Source organism: Somniosus microcephalus, chromosome 22 (genome assembly GCF_052327205.1).
Source record: "Somniosus microcephalus isolate GS21.2 chromosome 22, FLI_Smic_1.0, whole genome shotgun sequence".
NCBI classification, from domain to species: Eukaryota; Metazoa; Chordata; class Chondrichthyes; order Squaliformes; family Somniosidae; genus Somniosus; species Somniosus microcephalus.
In genome coordinates, this window is record NC_141008.1 from 29,636,866 (window position 1) to 29,649,090 (window position 12,225).

The 12,225-nt window shown below is 46.6% G+C and overlaps 1 protein-coding gene across 16 annotated transcripts in view; it reads right to left on the reverse strand.

The window, feature by feature from the left end:
* The window catches only part of LOC147102129 (uncharacterized), a 330,921-nt gene that overhangs the window by 111,190 nt on the left and 207,506 nt on the right, over positions 1-12,225 (reverse strand). For all 16 annotated transcript variants that reach the window (XM_085964374.1, XM_085964369.1, XM_085964366.1 and 13 more), the window contains one exon: positions 4,959-5,102. In XM_085964374.1, the coding sequence (XP_085820500.1) occupies positions 4,959-5,102 (144 nt within the window). The remainder of the gene's footprint in view (positions 1-4,958; positions 5,103-12,225) is intronic.

The following is a 12,225-nucleotide window of genomic DNA, read 5'->3' on the forward strand; positions in this document are numbered from 1 at the left end:
GAGCTGTAGCTGTGAGGAGGCCACCCACTTGTCAACCCGCCAGGTTTAGCTGGCGTGGTTTAGGAGGGTCGTGGAACATGCTGAAAATGTGGAAAAATAATGAGGGCCTGTCAAAATAGAATTATAGAGGCCCTTAACTACTATTTAAGAGTCTTAACTACCTCTCTGGACTGCTGGAGGCGGGACCGAATCACACCCATCAGAAACGCCTCTGACAAAATTGCGCAGAGGCGGGTTCCGAACCCGCACTCAGTTTTTGCCATTTTGCCAAATGTCCCGCCTCCAAACCCGCCTCCTCGGGGCTGGGAAAATCGCCCCCTTAGTCTCCCAATGGAGGTGGCCAACCATGATTAATGTTTTCAAGAGTTTCTTCCAGATTCATTTGAGGTAACCCAGGAAAATGCCAGGATTTTGATCTAATATGATAACCTAAAGAAAGAAAGTACATTTATCACATCTTCCAGATGATCCAAAGCACTTCACAACCAATTAATTACTCTTGAAGTGCAGTTATTTTATGATGTAGTCAAATGGGAGGTCAATTTCCACACAGCAAAATCCTACAAATAACAAAAGGATGGATAAGCAGTTGATTTTTTTCTTTGGTCATGCCAGCTGTGGGAGGAAAACTCCCTGCTCTTCATCAAATAGTGCTGTGGGATTGTCTGTATCCTTATGATATGAATCACCAGATCAGGACAGTTTAAAATCGCATTAGAAAGATGACCCCTCCAACAACACAGAAATGCATTGAAATGTCAGCCTAGATAATGTGCTAATGTCCTGGAGTGGGACTTAAACACATGGGGGGTGATTTTTAACTGCTGCTTGCCCGAATCTCATTTATAAAACGAACAATGAACAGAGGGAAATTGTATGGGCACTTTGGACACCACTGTGATGCCAAAACCTGCCTGATTCAATTTTCAGCTGATCTGGGATCCTGGAGCCCAGGTTCTCGCCTGGACAAAGACCCGCAGACCAATTATCCCTTGTGCTCTATTGAGTCCTGTGCCGCAGCAAACTGATTTTAATATCGCCCTCTTTATTTTCAAATTCCTCCGTACCTTAATTTCACCCTATCTGAAGAATCTTATCCAGCTATATATTCCAGTCTCCACCATCTGTTTCTATGACTCGAGGCTACTACTTACTCTACCATAGAAGGATGATCCTTCAGTCACTATGGGCTTGTTCTTAGAAATTCTCATCCATAGCACTTTGCCTTCCTATCTCTCTTTTGCATTCACAACAACAACAACTTGTATTTATATAGCACCTTTAATGTAGTAAAACGACCCAAGGTGCTTCACAGGAGGGTTATCAAATAACATTTTGACACTGAGCCATATAAGGAGATATTAGGATAGGTCAAAGAGGTAGGTTTTAAGGAGAATCTTAAAGGAGAAGAGACAGGTAGAGAGGTTTTGAGAGATAATTCCAGAGCAATGGAAATTGGGAATGCGCAAGAGGCCAGAATCGAAGGAACACAGAGATCTCGGTGGATTGTAGGGCTCGAGGGGGTTACAGAGATAGGGAGGGGTGAGGCCATGGAGGGATTTAAAAAGATGAGAATTTTTAAATTGGTGCATTGCCAGACCGGGAGCCAATGTAGGTCAGCGGGCATAGGGGTGATGGGTGAACGGGACTTGGTGCGAGTTAGGTTACGGACAGCAGAGTTTTGGATGAGCTCCAGTTTATGGAGGGTGCAAGGTGGGAGGCTCGTCAGGAGAGCCTGAGGTAACAAGGCATGGATGAGTGTTTCAGCAGCTGATGGGCTGAGGCAGAGGCGGAGACGAGCGATGTTACAGAGGTGGAAGTAAGCGGTCTTGGTGATAGGAGGATACGGGGTGGAAGCTCAGCTCAGGGTCAAATAGAACTCCAAGGTTGCGAGCGGTCTGGTTCAGCCTCAGACAGTGGCCAAGGAGTAGGATGAAGTTGGTGGTTAGGGAATTGAGTTTGTGATGGGGACCGAAGACAATGGGCTGGATTTTAACACCCAAAAATGGGTTGGTGGGGTCGGATCAGAGGTTCAAATTTTAAAAGTCTCAAACCTGACCCCAACCAGTCTCCAACTCGCCCACTTCCACGTTTAATGGAGGCCTCTACAGCACTCCTTGTTGCCAGGAGGAGCAGGAGTGCTTCCTCTCTGCCCCCCCAATCTTCCCTCCCATCCCCATCAGACACCCTCCCCCATACAAAGATCCCCAGGGTCAGGGATTGGACCTCCCTGGGATCAGACCCTCCCCGGGTCCGGGATCGGCCCTACCTGACCCTGTGGCCTGCTCTGGAATGCTCCTTGCCCGACTGGAAGTCAAGCCCGTCAATCAGGCCGATATCCAGGTAGGGAACCTGTCAATGACAAAAGTCACACGCTGTGGAGTTAAAACTCCACAGCATGCGGGGAAACCCAAACTTCTGGGCTTCCTGCCTGAAACTCTGCACCCCCACCACTGCCTATGTTATGCTAATATCCAGGCTTTGGTCTTCTCAATATTTAGTTGGAGGAAATTTTTACTCATGCAATACTGGATGTTGGACAAGCAGCGTGACAAATCAGAGATAGTGGAAGGGTTGACGGAGATGGTGGTGTGGTAGAGCTGGATGTCGTCAGCATACATGTAGAACCTGATGTATTTTTGGATGATGTTGCTGAGGGGCAGCATGTGGATGAGAAATAGAAGGGGGCCAAGGATAGATCCTTGGGGGATTCCAAAGGTAACGATGTGGGAGTGGGAACAGAAGCCATTGCAGGTGATTCTCTGACTACGACTGGATGGATAAGAATGGAACCAGGCGAGGGTAGTCACATGCAGCTCGAGGATAGAGGAGAGCCGTTGGAGAAGGTTGTTGTGGTCAACCATGTCAAAAGCTACAGGCAGTTTGAGAAGGATGATGAGGAATAATTTACCATAGTCACAGTCACTTAGGATGACATTGGTAAGGGCTGTTTCAATGCTGTAGCTGGGGCGGAGACCTGATTAGAGGGGTTCAAAAGTGTCCTTAAAAAAACCCATCTATATGACTGACTTTTCAGTCTTAGTCCATTAAATTTCTTTATTTTACTACTTGGAGTTCTATGTAAATTTAAGATGGTAAAACAGGCCTCTATTTATATAGAACCTTATCGTCCCTGAGAAACAACCAAAAACGCTTCATGTACAATGTATCACTTTGAAGTGCAGTTACTATTGTTATGGGGGTAGTAATTGCTGTTGGATACTTCTGTCTTGAATGGGTACAGAGGCAAGCCAGGAAATGCTTGGTGCACTGGGAGGCCTGTCAGCTAGCTTGTGCACAATGTTGCAGAGCATGGAGGAGTCCAGCTCCAGTTTGTGTCAAGGCTTTGAGCAAAGCAGGGAAACCATTCTGTCCAACATGAACACGACAGTGACACCCACCACGACGGAGTCACTTATATAAAAGTCCATAGAAGCTCAGATGCCTACTAATGCAGCTCACGCTGTTGCCATGGAAGCTCAGGCAGCTGCGATCTTGGCTCTGGGAGCCAATATTGACAGGGGCCTCCAAAGTATCACAGCGGCTCTGCACTCTGTTCTCGTCCAGAGCCGTAAGAATGCTGATGTGCAGTCTCAGTAAAGTATCCATAATGGAAGCTCAGCAGCCTTCCACCTCCCAAGCTATAGCCACTGGGAAAATAGTTTGTAGGAGCACTAGAATAGGGAAACAAGCAAACAAGATGGACACTAAGTGAATGCACAATGGTGATTCATAATTATTTCTATTAACTGTAAGAAGCAGCTGGAATAGCTTTGTTTGACAATTTTCTTTTTGCTCTGGATTCAGTGTTGGTGACTATATTTGTTGCTAAGTAAGGGCAAGACCCATAAGGCTGGTCTGAAGGAAAGCAATTGGATGGTGGTAGTAATGATGATGGGCCTGGATGTATTAGGGATGGTTTTGGTGAAATGCACATTGATAAGCTGATACAAGAGCTCTGGCACTAGGGGCACTGGTCTTCGACACTGCTCATGCTCTTTCTCCTCCTCATCTTCATGCTCCACCTGCTCTTCTTCCTCTTCATTCTTCTTCTTCTCCTGCAATTCTGGTTGTCTAGATGGTAAGGTGTAGTCCTTCAGGATTGCAAAGTTGTGGAGTATAAAGAGGAGGAGGAGGAGGAGGAAAGAGCATGAGCAGTGTCGACCACCAGTGATTTGCTACTTTCTTGCTACTTCCCTTTGACCTCCAGGCCCAAAGGCAGCCCTACCAAATCACCCATGACTTCAGTCAAAGTATTTCTAAGGCAGCCAACAGTGAAATGCCAGAAAAATATTGTTCTATGCAGATAAAGTGAACTTTCCAGAGAGCTAAAACACACCAAGAAATGCCCAGAAATTAACCATGAGCTTGAAATGACAAACCAACACCTAACATGTAAGTACTGCATGATCCCTTTAAATAGCGCTGGCAGTGGATCCTCCCTGCCAGTTAACGCCACGAAATGCTGGGTGAGTTCAGCACATAGCGAGTCATGGGCTGGGGCATTCCAAAATCTGAAAAGGGTTCTGTAAGATGCTAAAGAGCCTATTTTAAATAATATTAAGTATTTTTAATAGTTCTGGCTTGTGCTCGTGACGCCAACGGAAAAGCCCAATCTAATATGGCACGACCAGCTGCAAATGTGCACATGCTTCCTAGTAGGCCATTTAGCGCCTGGAAAATGGGTGCAGGCCAATCGAATGTCTAGGCCAGTGACCATATCTCACCTCCTTACATAGAATTTATATTACATAGAATTTACAGCACAGAAACAGGACATTTGGCCCAGAAATGAGGGAATTTCACTCCAGGCCCTGACAGTGGATTCAGGCTGCATTTGCACTATGACTGCAGCATTGTAACAGACTGGATTGTAAAACTAGCAAGAATAAAACTTACACTTTTCATTCAACGTATCTCAATGAATCTAAATTGTTTTTAATGAGAGCAAAAATTACCTGGAAAGCCTCCTGGAACGCCTCCAGGTACACCTCCTGCAAAGCCTCCAGGTACACCTCCTGCAAAGCCTCCAGGTACACCTCCTGCAAAGCCTCCAGGTACACGCCATGGAGCGCCTCCCGCTACACGCCATGGAAAGCCTCCTAAAATGTCGGCATAGGAGAGTTACAATCATCAGTATGTCAAATAAAACTAATAGAAGAACATACTATTGGTACCAAACACATTGCAGTACTACTAAGACTACCTGTCACAAAGCTTGAATTGTTGCATTCATTTGCTGCAAGAACAGATGGTGGAGTGAATCAGAAGCTCAAATGGGTTCAGATCCTTGAATGAATTAGTAGAAGTGATCTTTGATGAGGAAGAAATAGTTTATTCTATTGTTTAGGCGTGACACAATCATGTGAATTGATTGTGCCTGTCAGGTTGTGCAACATTGTTAATGGAATCATCAGTCCAACTTTTGTCGATTTGGAGTGATTATTTGCACGAACAAATTTCAGTAATTCTATGCATGTACACTGCATAGGGACGGAGCCTAAATAATGTTATACCACCCACCGGAGCCGTGCATGTGCACCCATCGTACCAACCACGCATGTACCTACGTTTTCTGTAGGCCTAGCACAAATTCCAGAGCCCATTCACCGGCTGTAGTTCCATCTTAAACCCCGGAGCCCATTCACTGGCTGTAGGCCCAGCTCAAACCCAATAGCCCATTCACTGGCTGTAGAACCAGCTCAAATCCCAGAGCCCATTCACCGGCAGTAGGCCCAGCTCAAACTCCGGAGCCCATTCACCAGCTGTAGGCCCAAATTCAAACCCTGGAGCCTATTCACTGGCTGTAGAACCAGCTCAAATCCCAGAGCCCATTCACCGGCAGTAGGCCCAGCTCAAACTCCGGAGCCCATTCACCAGCTGTAGGCCCAAATTCAAACCCTGGAGCCTATTCACTGGCTGTAGAACCAGCTCAAATCCCAGAACCCATTCACTGGCTGTAGAACCAGCTCAAATCCCAGAGCCCATTCACTGGATGTAGACCTAGCTCAAACCCCTACCTGGAGCCCATTCACCGGCTGTAGGCCCAGCTCAAACCCCGGAGCCCATTCAGCGACTGTAGGCCCAGCTGAAACCCCAGAGCTCAGAATTCATTCACTGGATGTAGGCCCAGCACAAACCCTGGACCCGGAACCCATTCACCGGTTGTAGGCCCAGCTCGGGGGAGGGGGGCAGTGGAGAAGGTCACGAACCTGAGAGGGGGGGGTGAGAAGATCAGGAACTCTGGGGCAAGAGAAGGTCAGGAACGTGTTGGGGGGAGAAGTCAGGCTCTTGTTGGGAGCGGAGGAGGTCAGCAACTTGTTGGGGGGGTGAGAAGGTCAGGAACTTGTTGGGGGGGGAGGTCAGGAACTCTGGGGCAAGAGAAGATCAGGAACTTTGGGGTGGGGAAGGTCAGGAACTTGTTGGGGGAAGAGGTCAGGCTCTTGTTGGGAGCGGAGGAGGTCAGCAACTTGTTGGGGGGGGGGAGGTCAGGAACTCTGGGGCAAGAGAAGGTCAGTAACTTGTTGGGGGGGAGAGAAGGTCATGAACTCGGACGGGGGAGAGAAGGTCAGGAACTTGTTAGCGGGGAGAAGGTTAGGAACTTGTTGTGGGGGGCTGGAGATTGTCCTAACTCGGGAGGGTGCGCCCTGTCTGTTCTCTGAAAGCAGTAGTGTTAGCACTGTGAGCTCCAGAACCTGGCTGTCATAATGAATGGATCAAATTATACATTGCAAAGATCTTGATTACTCCAGCAGGCAGGATATAATTACACATTCCAGACAAACTGTTGGGTGAGGCTTGCCCTTCAAGGGGACCAATCAGAAATCTGGTCTTGTCCTCCAAGCGGACCAATCAGAAATCTGGTGTTGCAAATAGTTACACCCATGTCAATTGTAATTCTACATTATTAAAATGACTGTATCTCACCATATGCCCATTTTCTGTCTTGCAATTGGCCCCTGAAAACCAAAATACAGTTAATGAATTCTTCTTCTTCTTAGGCAGTCCCTCGGAACCGAAGATGACTTGCTTCCACATTAAAAAATGAGTTTGCAGGTGACTGATGAGTCCAATGCGGGATCTACAGTCTCTGTCACAGGTGGGGCAGACGGTGGTTGAAGGGGCGGGTGGGTGGGGTGTTTGGGTTGACGTGCGCTCCTTGCGCTGCCTGTGCTTGGCTTCTGCTTGCTCCCAGCGAAGAGACTCGAGGTGTTCGTCGCCTTCCCGGATGCTTCTCCTCCACTTTGTGGGGTCTTGGGCCAGGGATTCCCAGGTGTCGGTGGGGATGTTACACTTTTTCAAGGAGGCTTTGAGGGTGTCCTTGAAGCGTTTCCTCTGCCCACCTGGGGCTCTCTTGCCGTGCCGGAGCTCCGAGTAGAGCACTTGTTTTGGGAGTCTCGTATTGGGCATGCGGACAATGTGATACGTCCATCGGAGCTGATCGAAGCTTTGACCACGCTCGATGCTGGGGATGTTGGCCTGAGCCAGAACACTGACGTTGGTGCACCTATCCTGCCAATGGATTTGCAGGATCTTGCAGAGGCAGCGTTGGTGGTACCTCTCCAGTGCTTTGAGGTGCCTGCTGTACATGATCCATGTTTCTGAGGCATACAGCAGGGCGGGTATCACTGCTGCTCTGTAGACCATGAGCTTAGTGCCGGGTTTGAGGTCCTGGTCTTCAAACACTCTCTTCCTCAGGCGACCGAAGGCTGCACTGGCACACTGAAGGCGGTGTTGGACATCGTCATCGACGTCTGCCCTTGTTGACAGTAGGCTCCCGAGGTATGGAAAGTGGTTCACGTTGTCCAAGGCCTTGTCATGGATTTTGATAATCGGGGGGCAGTACTGTGTGGTGGGGGCAGGTTGGTAGAGGACCCTTGTCTTACGGATGTTTAGTGTAAGGCCCATGCTCTCGTACGCTTCGGTGAAGGTGTTGACGATGGTTTGGAGTTCTATCTCCGAGTTAATGAATTATTGGTCATGTGGTTAGCAACACACGAGACACACATGCCTCTTCCCTGTGTGTGCACTTATAACAGTAACCACAGGGAATGGAAAGGTGGATTCTGAGACAACTGGGGGAAGAGGGTTATGTAGAAAGAAGCCAACTTGAAAATCCTAGGTTGTATCAGCCACTAAGATACTCACATTAAGAGGAAAGAACATAAAAGGGCCTTAGACAGTATTATCAGGACTCCATGGCCCTAAAATTCGAGCGCACCCATTTACATTCCCTGTGCCAGAATGGTGAGGTGCTAGGCACCACAGATATTGTGCTTGAGGCATTATTATAATAATGCCAATGCAGCACAACAGCCCACAGGAAAAGAGTATGCAAAATCAGGCTGCTGCTAGTGTCCGGGTTGGGGATTTGGATCATGAGCGTGGAGTGGGATGGGGGCATTTGTCTGTGGCTAGAACCTGGGTTAGGGGTCATTGGGCCTGTGTTGGAAATCGCAGAGGCCAGGGGCTGTGGGGGTCTGGGCCATAAGCAGAGAGGAAATCAGGGCTGGAAGCGGGGGTGATGGGTGGGGGAGGGGGGAATATGGTGTCACCTGCAAATTTTTAAATTGTACTTCTGGTATCCAAGTCCAAATCGTTTATGTAAATGTTGAACAGCAGTGGTCCTGGCACCCATCCCTGTGGAACACCACTTCCCACCTTCCGCCAGTCTAACTACCTTTAACCCGTACTCTCTGTTTTCTGTCTTGTCGCTAGCTTCCATTCTGCTACTTGCCCCCTGACTCCACATATTCTGACCTTAGTCATAAGTCTACTATGCAGTAGACTATTGAAGGCCTTTTGAAAATATTACATCTACTGCACCACCCTCGTCTACTCTATCTGTTACTTCAAAGAATTCAGTAAGGTTGATCAAGTGTGACCTTCTCTTTTGAAATCCTTGCTGACTATTCTTTATTATATTTTAGGTTCCCAGATGTTTTTCTGTTATATCTTTCAGTAAAAATTCCATTATATTTCTTACCACCGATGCTATTAACTGGTGTAGAACACCTTGGAATTGTTTTATCAATTTTTAAAAATATAGCTATAACATTAGGGCCTAAAAATTCGGTTGCTTTGCGCCTAGGATGCTAATGGGGCGCAAAGCAACTAGCGCCTGGGAATGGCACCGCCAACGCCTCCCGTGAAATTCAGCGGAATATGCGGCGACGGTAACCGTTAGCGCCCTGTGGCGCTGCTCCGCTGGTGATGACATCATCGCCGTGCACAGTGCCCCGTTCATGCCCCAGCCGCGATCTTCGGTATCGCCCCGACTTACCGCCGGACGCTATGTCCGACGGGGTCAGGGGGGCCTACCTGTGGCTGGGGCAGCACTAATTAAAGGGAAGGTGCCGGGCGGCCATTTTTGTTGCTGGCCGCCTGCCAGCACCTGCCCCCGTTGCCATCCCCGGTCTCCTGAGCAGCCCCCCTGGAGTGCTGGCTACGTTCCGTGAGCCCGGCACTTCTCTTGAGTGCCGGGCTTTTTTGCTGGCACTCCGATCCCTGGTGGCCCAGCTGGGCCCCAGGTCGCGCTGCGATAGGCCCCTCCCCTCTAATAAGGGGAGGAAGGCCTGCAGTATCGCGGCACGGTGTGTCGCAGAGAGTGGCGCTGTGGCACGTGGCGCCACGATATTCGCTCACAGTGCCCCAAGAGTGAGGTGGGGCGTTTCCAGTAGCGCCCCGCTTCCCTCTTGGGGTGCGACCGGTAGATTTCGGCTGCGGGGGCGCTAATTTTAGTAGCGCCCCGGCGAAGTTAGCGCCCCAAAGGCGGCGTGACTCAATCTTTCCCCCTAGCTGTCCACCAGTCCTCTGACTCTATTCCCTTTACTAATGAATTTTTAGATAAATGTAATAGTGCCTCTGCTATCACTTCCCTAGCTTCTTTTAGTTTACGTGGATGCAATCCATTTGGACCAGGGGTTTTATCCATTCTAAGTTTGATTAGTTGATCAATTATCTCCCCCTTGCTATCTTAAATCTCGTGACATCTTTTTTGATTTCTTCTTGTAATGTAGTCCAACCTGTTAGTCTCTCTGGTAAATACTGAAGCACGGTAATTATTCAATATTTCTGCCATTTCACTGTCATTATCTGTGAGTTTATCTTGTGCATCTCTTAGTGGCCCAATCTTTATCCTGTTTTTCCTTTTGTTATTTATGTAGAATACCTTACTATTACTTTTTATATTCCTCGATGATTTAATTTTGTAGTTCCTCCTTGCCTTCTTAATCGCTTTATTGACTTATTTCCTAACCTCTTCATAGTCCCTTTCGTCATCCTCTCCTTTATTGTCTGTGTACTTAGCGTGTGCCTTTTACTTTAGTTTCAATTTTGCCCTTATCTCTTTATTCATCCATGGTGTTTCATTATTGGCTCTTGTTATTTAGCAGAATATATTTCTCCAGAACTCTATTGATCACCTTTTCAAATATTTCTGCTGTTCTATCTCTGATTGTCAATATTTTTTTGCAGTTTATCTTTGAGTTCCATACTCATTCCCTCAAAATTATCTTTTTTCCAAACTATTATTTTCGTCTTTGTCTTACGTATGTCTTTCTCAACCATTATCTTAAACCATATTATATTGTGAAGCACCTTTCACGATCTTAGGACATCACAAAGTACTTTACAACCAATTAAGTACTCTTTTTGAAAGTGAAGTCACTGTTGCAATGTAGGAAATGTAGCAGCCAATTTGTGCACAGCAAGGTCCCACCAGCAGCAATGTGATAGTAACCAGATATGTTTTTAGTGATGTTGGTTGAGGGTTCATCGGGTGAACTCCTCTGCTCTTCTTCAAAATAGTGCCATGGGACCTTTTACATCTGCCCTCAGGCCTCAGTTTAACGTCTCATCCAAAAGATGGCATCCCCAACAGCGCAGCATTCCCTAACTACTGCACTGGACTGTCAGACTAGATGTTATACTCAAGTCTGTCGAGTGTGACTTGAAACCACAACCTTCTGACTGAGGTGACAGTGCACTGAGCCACGGTTAACACCAACCAAGCTGTTGATGTGCTTGCATGAATACTAAACACCCAATGGAACTAGTCAGTACCAAGCAATTGTCAGCTGGTAATACTATTCACTGCTTTGAAGATAGGTTAGTGTTGAGTGATATTGAGACCATAGACAGTACTATTGCAAGTATTCCACCATGCCGAGAAATGCTCCATCACTGCTAATGCACAAGTCGTGCTTTGGCATGGCAAATGGCACCAGTGAGTAACAACAGTGACCAAACATAAGAACAGGAGAAGGTCACTCAGCCCCTCGAGCCTGTTCCACCATTTAAATTGACCACGGCTAATATGTAACTCAACTCAATTTACTAGCTTCCATATTGTTTACCTAACAAAAATCTATCAGTCTCAGCCTTGAAAATTTGAATTGACGCAGCATCCACAGCCTTTTGGAAGAGTACTAGATTTCCACTACCTTTTGCATACATCACTTGACAGATTACCTGAACATTCTAGTGTTGGTGCTGTCTGCTGTGGCACAAGAATCTGAGATAAATATGCTAAACGTCATGCCATGATATAAGTGGTACCTGAGCAGCCCGGTCAGGGAATATGATGTGATGTTTAAATCAAGTAACTTTTAAGTAACAATGTCAGTTGTTACTGGTGGTCATTATTAGAATGATGAAAAAATATTGCAAAAAGGAAAAGACCGCAAAACTCAAAAATCTAGTGGAAAGTATCAAAATAAACCACCAGCTTAAAATACAACTAGAAGTCTAATGGACATCAATAAATTATGAGTGATAGAATTCATAATAGGTAGAGCATTTTGAAAAGAGAGAATATTGAACAGATTGCAACCCTGTTACTTACTGCCTGTGCTACCATTTGTTTTAACTCTGATTCCTGCTAGTATACTTTATTGATTCCATTCTTTTCTTGTATACGTCTCTAAACAAGTACTTATCTACTGCTGATTGAACATTTCATATTGGTCTATATCCAGGATTAGGACTTTCACTGCTTGCTTCTCCTTGTGGCAAGATGTTTCCTTGTTTTTCTCTGGACAAAGCCCTTGTAATAAAGACCTGACAGAATTATGGAACTCCTGGCTCTGTGTAATCAGAGAATGGATACTGTTCAGTTTATGAAACTACAACCTCAGTATCAGGCAGCAGCTTCTCAACGCTGAACTCAATGCAGCCAAATTGCAGAATTGTATTTCTTTCTAAAAACACTTCAATGATGCTAAA